This window comes from Armigeres subalbatus, chromosome 1 (assembly GCF_024139115.2).
Source record: "Armigeres subalbatus isolate Guangzhou_Male chromosome 1, GZ_Asu_2, whole genome shotgun sequence".
Classification (NCBI taxonomy): Eukaryota; Metazoa; Arthropoda; class Insecta; order Diptera; family Culicidae; genus Armigeres; species Armigeres subalbatus.
In genome coordinates this window covers 55,026,305-55,039,111 of record NC_085139.1, presented here as the reverse complement: position 1 = coordinate 55,039,111, position 12,807 = coordinate 55,026,305, and the positions used below count along the sequence as shown (strand labels likewise).

At 45.6% G+C, this 12,807-nt stretch overlaps 2 protein-coding genes across 3 annotated transcripts in view; one reads left to right on the top strand and one right to left on the bottom strand.

Moving 5' to 3' along the window:
* LOC134225762 (probable maleylacetoacetate isomerase 2) overlaps window positions 1-12,807 on the top strand; it is a 165,307-nt gene that overhangs the window by 135,804 nt on the left and 16,696 nt on the right. The window lies entirely within an intron of this gene.
* LOC134208402 (uncharacterized) lies at window positions 11,799-12,683 on the bottom strand. The gene is made up of 2 exons (XM_062684383.1): window positions 12,600-12,683; window positions 11,799-12,542 (listed from the first exon to the last, which is right to left on the bottom strand). The coding sequence occupies exons 1-2, from the start codon at window positions 12,639-12,641 to the stop codon at window positions 11,847-11,849; spliced, it is 738 nt and encodes a 245-aa protein (XP_062540367.1). The 5' UTR covers window positions 12,642-12,683; the 3' UTR covers window positions 11,799-11,846.

The following is a 12,807-nucleotide window of genomic DNA, read 5'->3' as shown; positions in this document are numbered from 1 at the left end:
GTGCGAAATAATGGTACGGAATATTTTTCCGTAAGGAAAAGTGACAGCTCCATTTACTCTACCCAGCAGGCGTTATTAGCGTTACGAAATTTTCTCTACTTTTCAGCTCCGTACTGCTCGCGGAATTTCAGTAGCGGAATCATTCCGTGCTCATACCGTTTCCTATCTCTTTTCGGGTTGGACATTTTCTGGACTTCCCTGGGCATAAAAGTGTCATCGCGTAAGCCTCATGATATACGAATCCAAAAATGGTAACCTGGCTTAGAAATTTCGCAGTTAATAACTGTGGATGTGCTGAATGGACACTAAGCAGCGAGGCGGTAATGTCTTAGTGGGGGACGTAATACCAATAAGAAGAAGAAGAAGACAACTTTGTCTAACAGATCATAGTTTCAAACACTAAGTTTGAAACATAAGAGCGAAATTACAAAAAAAAAATATGAAATGCCATAACATCAATGTCATTTGACACCTCAACCCTCACACCATCAATTTCAGATTTTGTGCAATGACCTGTTAGACCAGTGGTTCTCAACGTGGGGTACATGTACCCCTGGGGGTACTTTCGCTGGCCCAGAAGGTACCTCGTACAAAAATGCGTAATGGCGTATGTTCAACAATTCCAATTAAAACTTATCGATTAAGTTTTTATAATTGGGTAATCTTTTTTCCAAAAGTTTGTATTGTACATAAAAGGTTAATCAAAACTTTATAAATACCACCCAGGGATATAGCGCAGCTGTCAACCCCATACAGATGCACCGTAGTAAACATGAATTTGACACTTTTGGAAATTCTGACAGTTTTGGGCATTCTGACATTTTCGGTTTGTGCACGCTTAATTCAGTTGACCTTTTTCCATGAGTTTCAACTGGGTTAACTCCTGTAAACGACTCGTTTTTTTTGGCGTGCACGCGTGAGTGCACTACACGTTTCAGAGGAATAAATCATTTTTAAGTTATAAATCTGTGTAAGTCAACGAATAAAAGAGTAAACATATCTAGGTATGTATTTCATGTTTGATACGGTGATTTTGACTTTTGCTATACCCCTGATACCACCACTATTTATATCTACACTGAGCTGATTCTGCATCTAAATATTATCTGCAACGCACATATATTTTTGCAATCAAGCTTTGCAAATAAATATTACTGTTCCTGCACATAAAACTGTAGATTTTGTACCTCTTAAGTTTTATGTGCAATGCATACATGAAATAAATGCATTTCGAATAGTGTTTATCTAACCGCTCCAATGTGTTTTATGTGCGCCTGTTAATAATAAATATTTGGTTTGCTTATAAAAACAAATAGGAGACATTTTTGATTCTAGAATAGAAATCCTTAATCAGAAATCAAGGAGATGCGCATATATATAAGTACAATATTTTTAATAAATCAATATTTTTATTTCGGAGCTTGTAAGAAACGGTAACAAATATATGATATAGGAAAATTAATTGAGGTTGACGGTGGTACGATATTGCACACTTGTCTTCCATGCGGAACAAATTCTAGAAAACGATGCCAGCCAGCAGCAGCCCGGAAATATCGACATACACCATATTTTTGTCTAGTTCTACGGTGACCAAATCAAGTATAGCCGGTAATAATTGCAACCGGCATGAATTACGGTATTATTCCATCACATTTTTGGTACGGAACTGTCGTATCTGCCGGCCGATCTTCGGCCATATGAAATTGTTGATAGGGAGTATTTTCTTCGATGTTCCAGTTGTATCCGACGGTCAATCTTCCATCCGACGATTCGGACTTTATTCCACCGGTAAAATCAAATTAGAAAGATCGCCTTGGAAATGATGACAAGAAAATTATTCGGTGACGATTTTCAAAACGATCGTGGCTGAATCGATTGCAGTTCGGTGATAAAATACGACAGGAACATCGAAGAAAACATTTCATGATAATTTTCTTGACATCATTTTCAAGGCGATCTTTCTAATATGATTTTACCGGCGGAATAATGTCCGAATCGGCGGATGGAAGATTGACCGTCGGATACAACTGGAACATCGGAGAAAATACTCCCTGTCAACAATTTCATTCGGCAAACTTATTGGGATTAGCGATATTGTTTTGCTAGCTGCTAGCATCGATTTCCAAAAGTGGATCTGCAGAAGAATCTGATGGAAGTGTCTATTATTTAGTTCGTCAGGATGAGGCTTGTCCGTGATAATCTGAAGCAGCTGTGATCCCGCATCTCAAGTCGTTTCTAATCATTTAACTGTACCTTGTTTGATAAGAAAAAAATCATGAGAATAAAGAAATTCAGGATGGAAAACCGTACACGCTTACCTTTTATAATTTTCATCCTTACTTACTTTACTTATGGATCCTGTACACCTCCGGTGGTGCAAAGGGCCGACTTGAAAGATCTCCATCCTGAGCGATGCCCGGCTATCGCTTTAACCTGTTGCCAGGTTAGATTTCGGTCGACTTATTTTATTTCTTTATTGAGGCTTCTCCGCCATGAGCCTCTGGGTCTGCCTCTGCTGCGATGTCCCGCTGGGTTCCAGTCTAATGCTTGCTTACAGATTTCGTTTCCGCCCCTACGTAGAGTGTGGCCGACCCAGCCCCACTTCCGATCCCGAATTTCTGTTGTTATCGGCCTCTGGTGACAACGACGATGGAGCTCGTTGTTTGAGATCCAGTTGTGAGGCCACCAGGCCCGAATTATATACCGCAGGCATCTGTTAATGAACACCTGCAGCCGTTGAGTGTTCTCCACTGATACACACCATGTTTCGCTAGCGTATAACAGCACAGATTTCACGTTAGAGTTGAAAATTCGTATTTTGGTGCGTTCACTTATCTGCCTGTTTTTCCAGATATTTCTTAAACTCGCAAAGGCAGCCCTTGCTTTCTTGATCCGTGCGCCTATGTCGATCTTGGTACCGCCGTCTGACGCCATTTGGCTACCAAGATATTGGAAGCTTTCAACATTCTCCACTGGTTGCCCGGCTACTGTGAAACTGGAAGGAGTCACCGTGTTTACATCCAACGATTTGGTTTTGTTGACGTTGATGACTAAACCTGCCGAGGAGGAGCGATCGGCAAGGTCGTTGAGCTTACTCTGCATGTCAGAGCGCCGTTGCGCGAGTAGTGCAACGTCATCCGCCAATTCGAAGTCGTTTAGGTGCTCCATGGTTATAGGCTGCCATAACAGCCCGCGGTTTGGTTCACGGTCAATCGCATCTACCAGAATCTCATCGATTACGATGAGGAACAGTAACGGTGATAGAATACATCCTTGCCTCACACCAGCTACGACCCGGATAGGGTCGGACAGGACCCCATTGTGCAGCACTCTACACGAAAAGGCCTCGTACTGTGCTTCGATGAGGCCGATGATTTTCTCAGGAACCCCTTGCGTCTCAGGGCGCCCCACATATTCTCGTGATTGAGACGGTCGAAAGCTTTTCGTAGTCAATGAATACCAAGTAAAGGGACTCTTGGAATTCGTTGACCTGCTCCAAATGATGCGGAGCGTGACAATATGGTCCACACAGGATCTTCCGGCACGGAATCCGGCTTGCTGCCGCCGGAGAGTCGCATCGATCTTCTCCTGAATCCGGGCTAGGATAATTTTGCACAGAACTTTGAGAACGGTACACAGCAACATAATGCCTCGCCAGTTATCGCATACAGTCAGGTCACCCTTTTGGACACCTTCACTAAGATACCTTGCATCCAGTCGACCGGGAAAGTTGCGGTGTCCCAGATATTATGAAATAAACGATGCAGTAGTTGAGCGGATGTCATGGGGTCAGCTTTGAGCATCTCGGCTGATATGCGGTCGACCCCTGGGGCTTTATTCGATTTCATGCTTTGGATGGCTGTTTGAATCTCTAGCAGTGATGGAGCTTCGGTATTGACACGTGTTATACGTCGGATCCTAGGCAGATCATGCCGAGGTGGTGATGGCCTGGTTGGCACTTGAAAAAGTTGTTCGAAGTGCTCGAACCAGCGTTTCAGCTGGTCAGTTGGGTCGGTCAATAACTGATCATTCGCGTCTTTCACAGGCATCGTTGCATTTATCTTCGCCCCGCTTAAGCGTCGTGAGATATCGTAGAGGAGGCGAATGTCCCCGGTTGCGGCGGCTCTCTCTCCTTCGTCGGCCAGAGAGTCTGCCCACGCTCGCTTGTCCCGTCGACATGAGCGTTTTACTTCCTTCTCAAGAGCCGTGTATCGTTGACGGGCTAAGACTTTGGCTCCTCTGGTTTTCGATCGCTCTATCGCGGCTTTGGCTTCTCTTCGCTCCTCTATCTTCCTCCAGGTCTCATCGGTGATCCATTGTTTTCTCTGGCTGCGTAGTTCACCCAGATTGTTCTCGCTGGTGGCGATGAAGGCATTCTTGATGGCGGTCCATTGGTCTTCCACGCTGCCACCTTCCGGAATATCTGCAGCACGCGTCTCCAGTTCTTCAACGAAGGACCGTTTCACCGTGGCATCTTCCAGTCGGCGTGTGTTGAATCGTCGTCCAACTCTTTCCTCCTGCCGACGAATCCGCGCAATGCGCAGGCGTATTTCGCCGATGAGGAGGTGATGATCAGACGCGATATCGGCACTACGTTTATTCCGTACATCAAGAAGGCTCCGTTTCCATTTTCGGCTGATGCAGATGTGGTCGATTTGATTTTCTGTAAAGCCGTCACGGGAGGCCCACGTGACCTTGTGAACCGGTCGATGAGGGAAGAGCGATCCCCCGATCACCATGTCGTTATTACCACAAAATTCTGCGAACAGCTCTCCGTTTTCGCTCATTTCTCCGAGACCATGGCGTCCCATAATGCGCTCATGGTTCGAGTTGTCGGATCCGATCTTCGCATTGAAGTCGCCCAAACAGATCTTGATATCACCCTTCGGAATTCTATCTACGACGGCATTGAGTTGACTGTAGAAGTTCTCTTTGTCTTGCAGATCGGCAGCATCGGTTGGCGCATAACATTGGATTATAGTAAGGTTTCGGACCCGTGTTCTAAATCTGGCAACGATTATCCTTTCACTTATAGGTTCCCACTTCATAAGCGCAGAGTGTGCCTGAGCGCTTAGTAGGAAGCCAACTCCGCGATGCCGGGGAGCGTGTTCACCTCGTAAACCAGAGTATAGCAGAACTTGTCCCGACGGCGTTCTGTGTTCTCCAAAGTTTGGCCAACGGACTTCACTCAGTCCCAGGATCTCAAGCTTCATGCGGCGTGCCTCATTGGCAAGTTGTGCCAATTTACCCTGCTGGGCTAGGGTTAAAACGTTCCATGTTCCTATTCGTGTCCGTTGTTTCGCGCTAAGAGTCGTCGCCGTAAAATCAGTCCGTATTCTTTCATTATCGGATAATTTTCATCCACCAGATAAATTTTCTTCGGTTTAGCTTCAGTTGACTCAACCATGTTGTTTTGCATTCCAACTTTTGTTTTATTGCGCGCTCTTGAATTTTATGTGCCGGCATTGATAGTTAACAACTATGGACCGATGCACATAAAAAATATTGTCATATCAATTACATTCTAAATAAAATCTTTTCATATTGTATATGCTTAGCTTTTAAACACCATTATCATGAAATGAAAATCAAATGCTGCACATGAAATCCAGTCAGAGCAAATCCATTTTCCTTTATATGATTACCGCACATAAAATAAATTGGTGAATTGATTTCAGTGTAGCACAGTGTGGTGTGGAACAAAACGTTGAGTGAATAAATTCTAGAATCTAAAAACTCGGAAATGACATAACGGCTTTTTAGAAAAGTTTACTAGCTTCGTTGCAAGAGGCTTGAAAGCCTTCTTCAAAGCAGTTCGTAAGAGAGCATCCATAAATGCATAACGCTACGAGAAGGGAGGAGGATTGCCGTAAGTGTGGCAATCCATAAATTTTTTTTATATAAGTCATACAAAAAGTGTGACATAGCGGGGAGAGAGGGTTGAAAATGGCCAATTTTTGCGTTTCGTAGTTAATGGATGAAGCTTTCATTTTGAGAGGCTCCAAAGCTGTCAAAAATCTCGGAAGCCTCCCTTCAAGAGACTCAGAAGCCTCCCTTTAAGAGGTTCGGAAGCCTACTTTCAAGACACCCGGAAGCCTCTTTTCAAGCCTCATTTCAAGAGGTTCAAGAGCCTCATTTCAAAAGGCTCGGAAGCCTCCTTTAAAGAGACTAAGAAGTCAACCTTTCAACAGGCTCGGAGGTATCCTTTTAAGAAACACGGAAGAATCCTTTCTAAAAGCTCGAAAGCCTTTTACCAAGAGGCTTGGAAACCTCCTTTCAAGAGGCTTGGAAACCTCCTTTCAAGAGGCTCAGAATCCTCCTTTCAAGAGGCTCAGAAGCCTCCTTTCAAGAGGCTCAGAAGCCTCATTTCAAGAAGCTCAGAAGCCTCCTTTCAAGAGGCTCAGAAGCCTCATTTCAAGAGGCTCAGAAGCCTCATTTCAAGAGGCTCAGAAGCCTCCTTTCAAGAGGCTTGGAAGCCTTCTTTCAAGAGCCTTGGAAGCCTCCTTTCAAGAGGCATGGAAGCCTCCTTCCAAGAGGTTTGGAAGCCTCCTTCCAAGAGGCTTGGAAGCTTCCTTCCAAGAGGATCGGAAGCCTCCTTTCAAGAGGCTCGGAAGCCTCATTTCAAGAGGCTCGGAAGCCTCCTTTCAAGAGGCTTGGAAGCCTTCTTCCATGAGGCTTGGAAGCCTTCTTCCAAGAGGCTCGGAAGCCTTCTTTCAAGAGGCATGGAAGCCTCCTTCCAAGAGGCTCGGAAGCCTCCTTCCAAGAGGCTCGGAAGCCTCCTTCCAAGAGGCTCGGAAGCCTCCTTCCAAGAGGCTCGGAAGCCTCTTTCAAGAGGCTTGGAAGCCTCTTTCTAAGAGGCTCGGAAGCCTCTTTCTAAGAGGCTCGGAAGCCTCTTTCTAAGAGGCTTGGAAGCCTCCTTCCAAGAGGCTCGGAAGCCTCCTTCCAAGAGGCTCGGAAGCCTCCTTCCAAGAGACTCGGAAGCCTACTTCCAAGAGACTCGGAAACCTTCTTCCAAGAGACTCGGAAACCTCATTTCAAGAGGCTCGGAAGCCTCCTTCAAGAGGCTCGGAAGCCTCCTTTCAAGAGGTTCGGAAGCCTACTTTCAAGAGGCTCGGAAGCCTCATTTCGAGAGGCTCGGAAGCCTCATTTCGAGAGGCTGGGAAGCCTCATTTCAAGAGGCCCGGAAGCCTCTTTTCAAGAGGTTCAGAAGCCTCCTTCCAAGTGACTCGGAAGCCTCCTTTCAAGAGGCTCGGAAGCCTCATTTCAAGAGGTTCGGAAGCCTTCTTTCAAGAGGCTTGGAAGCCTCTTTCAAGAGGCTCCATAGCCTCATTTCAAGTGGCTCGGAAGCCTCCTTTCAAGAGGCTCGGAAGCCTCCTCTCAAATCTCTCGGAAGCCTCCTTTCAAGAGGCTCAGAAGCCTCCTTTCAAAAGGCTCGGAAGCCTCCTTTTAAGAGGTTCGGAAGCCTCCTTTCAAGAGGCTCGGAAGCCTCCTCTCAAATGTCTCGGAAGCCTCTTTTCAAGAGGCTTGGAAGCCTCCTTTCAAGAGGCTTGGAAGCCTCCTTTCAAGAGGCTTGGAAGTCTCCTTTCAAGAGGCTCGGAAGCCTCCTTTCAAAAGGCTCGGAAGCCTCCATTCAAAAGGCTCGGAAGCCTCCTTTAAAGAGGTTCGGAAGCCTCCTTTCAAGAGGCTCGGAAGCCTCCTCTCAAATGTCTCGGAAGCCTCTTTTCAAGAGACTCGAAAGCCTCCTTTCAAGAAGCTCGGAAGCCTCCTCTCAAGAGGCTCGGAAGTCTCCTTTCAAAAGGCTCGGAAGTCTCATTTCAAGAGGCTCGGAAGCCTCATTTCAAGAGGCCCGGAAGCCTCCTTTCAAGAGGCTCGGAAGCCTCCTCTCAAGAGGCTCGAAAGCCTCCTTTCAAGAGGCTCGGAAGCCTCCTTTCAAGAGGCTCGGAAGCCTCCTTTCAAGAGGCTCGGAAGCCTCCTTTCAAGAGGCTCGGAAGCCTCCTCTCAAGAGGCTCGGAAGCCTCCTCTCAAGAGGCTCGGAAGCCTCCTTTCAAGAGGCTCGAAAGCCTCCTTTTAAGAGGCTCGGAAGCCTCCTTTCAGAAGGCTCGGAAGCTTCATTTCAAGAGGCTCCGAAGCCTCATTTCAAGTAGCTCGGAAGCCTCATTTCAAGAGGCTCGGAAGCCTCATTTCAAGAGGCTCGGAAGCTTCATTTCAAGAGGCTCGGAAGCCTCCTTTCAAGAGGCTCGGAACCCTCCTTGTAAGAGGCACGGAAGCCTCCTTTTGAGAGGCTCGGAAGCCTCCTTTCAAGAGGCTCGGAAGCCTCATTTCAAGAGGTTCGGAAGCCTACTTTTCAAAGCTTCGGAGGCTTCCTTTCAAGAGGCTCGGAAGCCTTCTTTCAAGATGCTCGGAAGTCGTTTTACAAAAGGCTTGGAATCCTCCTTTCAAGAGGCTCGGAAGCTTTATTTCAAGAGGCTCGAAAACCACCTTTCAACAGGCGGAAGATTTTTTTCAATAGGCTCGAACACCTTCTTTCAAGAGGCTCGGAAGCCTTATTTTAAGAGGCTCGGAAGCCTCCTTTCAAGAGGCTCGGGAGCCTCCTTTGAAGAGGTTCGTAAGCCTCCTTTCAAATGACTCGGAAGCCTCCTTTTAAAATGCTCAGAAGCCTCCTTTCAAGAGCTTTCATGATAATAGTTTCTACCCCGCGTTTCAATTTGTTTGTTAGTAATTGTCCATTACCAGGGGGCTTATAATGTGAGCTCTTTGGTATGGGGGTCAGAGGAGGGTATAAAAAAAGAAAAAAAGAGGCTCGGAAACCTCCTTCAAGAGGCTAGGAAACCTTCTTTCAAGAGGCTCGGAAGCCTTCTTGCAAAAGGATCGGAAGTATTCATTCAAGAGGCTCGGAAGCCTCCTCTCAAGAGGCTCGGAAGCCTCCTCTCAAGAGGCTCGGAAGCCTCCTCTCAAGAGGCTCGGAAGCCTCCTCTCAAGAGGCTCGGAAGCCTCCTCTCAAGAGGCTCGGAAGCCTCCTTTTAAGAGGTTCAGAAGCTTTCTTTCAAGAGGCTCGAAAGCCACCTTTCAAGAGATTCGGGAGCCTCCTTTTAGGAAAGACGGAAGAATTTTTCCAAAAGGCTTGAACGCCTTCTTTCAAGAGACTTGGAAGCCCCCTTTCAAGAGGCTCGGAAGCCTCCTTTCAAGAGGCTCGGAAGCCTCCTTTCAAGAGGCTAGAAAGCCTCTTTTCAAGAGGCTCGGACGTCTCCTTTTAAGAGACTCGGAAGCCTCCTTTCCAGAGGCTCGGAAACCTCCTTTTAAGATGCTCTGAAGCCTCCTTTCAAGAGGCTCGGAAGCCTCCTTTCGAAAGGTTAAAAAGCCTTTTTTCAAGAGGTTCGGAAGCCTTCTTTGAGATGTTCGGAAGCCTCCTTTAAGAGCTTCGGAAGGATCGTTTTAAAAGGCTCGGAAGCCTCCTCTCAAGAGACTAAGAACTCCTTTCAAGAGGCTCGGAAGCCTCCTTTTAAGAAACACGGAAGAATCCTTCCAAAGACTCGGAAGCCTCCTTTCAAGAGGCTAGAAAACCTTCTTTCAAGAGGCTCGGAAGCCTTCTTGCAAAAGGATCGGAAGTATCCTTTCAAGAGACTCGGAAGCCTCCTCTCAAGAGGCTCGGAAGCATTCTTTCAAGAGGCTCGGAAGCCCCCTTTCAAGAGGCTCGAAAGCCTCCTTTCAAGAGGTTCGGAAGTCTCCTCACAATAGGCACGGAAGCCTTCTTTTAAGAGGTTCGAAAGCCTCCTTTCAAAAGGTTCGGAAGCCTCTTTTTAAGGAAAATGTAAGAATCCTTTCAAAAGGCTCGAAAGCCATCATTCAAGAAGCTTGGAAACCTCCTTACAAGTGGCTCGGAAGCTACCGTTTAAGGGGCTCGGAAGCCTCCTTTTATGAGGCTCGGAAGCCTCCTTTTAAGAGGCTCGGAAACCTCCTTTTAAGAGCCTCGGAAGCCTCCTTTTAAGAGGCTCGGAAGCCTTCTTTTAAGAGGCTCGGAAGCCTGCTTTTAAAAGGCTCGGAAGCCTTCTTTTAAGAGATGTTCTTTCAAGAGGCTCGAAAGCCTTCTTTCAAGAGGCTCGGAAGCCTCCTTTCAAGAGGCTCGAAAACCTTATTGCAAGAGGTTTGGAAACCTTCTTTCAAGAGGCTCGGTAGCCTCCTTTCAACAAGCTCGCAAGCCCAATATAAAGAGCTCTGGAAGCCTCACTTTTAGAGAGTCGGAAACCTCATTTTTAGGGGTTCGTAAGCCTCTTTTTAAATTTCCGAAAGCCTCTAAAAGTCCTCAAAGTCAAAGGAAGCTTGGTGAATAAGCTTAATTTAAATTGAAAAGCTTAGTAGAATGGCGAATATTTCAGGCAAATTTTTGGAGAACCATATATGCAGTTTGTTTTCAGGTCCATTTTTCATATATCTTATAAGTGATGCCGCTAATTAAGATAAAAGCTCGAAGGGGTACCTCTTAAGAAAAAGGTTAAGAACCGCTGTGTTAGACAAATGTTATCTGATCATTAAGCTATCAGAACTTCAAATAACTTTTGAAAAAAGTTCTTAGCAGCTTAGTCCAATGACACCGAAATGGTATTTCTCCACACCGGTCTAGAGAGCTTTATCATTGTAATTAATGATGTCTACCTTTTGGCGTCTCTATCTTTGAAACAATGTCAAGTTTTAGCCACAATTAAAAAAAAAATGCTGAAATAAAACTCAACGTCTTGTGTGTATGATGTGTTTAAAGAACAACGTTAAAAAAATATTCTACTTGAGGAGTAGATTCATGCAAACGAACTTGTTTCCAGCCATTTGCCACACTTATGGCATTTCAATTCAATTGCTCCTGTTGAACTGCATACAATAGATCTGTGCGCAACAATCATATAATTAATTTCCTACTAGAATTCTTTCCATCTTTCCGTTAGAAATTCCCATTAAAACCTCACGTTGTTTTCTGGAGAAATTCCGAATAAGATTTAGAGGAATATCCGGTGAAATCTTTCGAAAATTTCCAGGTGCAATTCATGGCGGATTTTTCCGATAATTTTGTAGGAAATTCCCAGGGGAGTTCCTAAAAAATTTCATAGGAGAATTTCTAGAACTATTTCCGAGGACATTTCTAGTCGAAATCCCGAAGAAGCAATTTCTGGAGAAATTTCTGGGGGGAATTCCAAAGCATTTGCTGAAAAAAAATCCGAAGTAATTCTTAGGGGAATTCCCTACAATATTCTTGAGAAGCTGTGGAGGAACTCCTGGAGATGTTTTTTGGAGAAATTTGATATGGCTTGGCCGGAATAGACCTGTGCGGCGGTCACATCATCGGCACGGCGGCGTCACTGGGCAAAAACGACTGCCACGCCGCGGCGTGAACCGGTGTGAGCGATAAATCAGTGGCAAATGTAACGTGCCTAAGATGTTTACACAGTGATTATTCATAATTAAACATGTCCAATGGTCAATGATTTACCAATTGGAAATTGCACAGAGTGCATTATAATCAGATCGAAGTACCAGGGAATTACGCAACCACCATTGCACAATACCTTACAGATGTTTCTTTTATAATTGTTATAGGTAAAACGTGCCTGCAGTTTGTCGCTGATTAGCTTCATCTTATCAGCGCTTGGATAAATAGCCCCCAAGTCCTATACGTTCTCAAAAACAAAGCGATAAGCAACCTTTACAGTGCTAAAATGACCAATTCCGATTAATAATCCCGATACCGTCGCTGGTCAACGCTATGCGATAAATCAATAACAGATTTCAAAACACCATCTCCAGACAAAAAAAAAACAATTTTATTAAATAATTCAAACCATAACTAAAGTCCACCTCACTCATCCGATGCACTGGTTGATTCGCAGGTTGATGTTGCGGTCGACCTCGGCCATATCCAGCTGGATGCGTTCCAAACAGAGGAGATTCTCCTGCACCAGCAGCGGGCGGTTAATCTCCATATTGTCCAGGTCTTCCTGAGCCTCAGGGCGGGCATAGTTGTCCCAGAAGTTCACCTGGTTCTGATAGTTGCGTTCTAGCCACTCAATGTGGCTCTCTGGATCGAGCAACGAATTGTGGTTCGAGAACGAATACAGCGTGTATTCGGCTGCGGCGGTTGAGATTCGTTGCAGCAGATTAACCAAGGTACGCATCTCATCGGCCAGGCTTTCCTTGATAACAATTTTGTCCGCAGCGCAGAGGCTCATCTCATCCGCAGCACGAATCCGCTCAGCAACGATTTCCTCCACTAGGCCCAAAAGACACTGCTCGTTAGCCCCAGGCGTAATGATCATATCGCCGATGATCTTTCGGGTGCTATCGAAGTGATGATCGATGTCGCTCCAGGCTTGTCCTAAGTTCTCCGTAACGGCTTCGTTCAACATCTTCAGTTCAGCGCGGACGACAATACGAGCGAAAACCAAAAACGCATCTTTTTCTTCATGTAGGTCATCAAACTTCACTCGATATTCCTCAATAATACGGCCCAATTCTTCCATGCTATAGTTGTGAGTCGTTGGCGCGGCATACGCCACGACCTGCGAAAAAATACACAATTCACAAATCCGTCGAATCTTGAAACCGTTCTAACCTACCATCAGTCCACAGACGAGCACCGTAAATGTAGACAGCTTCATGATTGTTTTCTCACTGCACCAAGATTCACTTCTCTAATGAAGTTCACCGGCAATTCGGATTTACCTTATATAATTTTGCAAGGGGACCCCACTCAAACTCAAACCTAATCCGAATATTTCTTCCGCTGGCTATCAAACCTTGCACCGAGATTAGATTACAAATTAC

What these genes read in the sequence shown, in the direction of transcription:
- LOC134208402 (XM_062684383.1), bottom strand. Translation starts at nt 12,641, where the DNA reads ATGAAGCTGTCTACATTTACGGTGCTCGTCTGTGGACTGATG. An exon ending in TGCTCGTCTGTGGACTGATG is followed by an intron (nt 12,543 to 12,599) that starts GTAGGTTAGAAC and finishes ATTTTTTCGCAG; the next exon opens with GTCGTGGCGTATGCCGCGCC.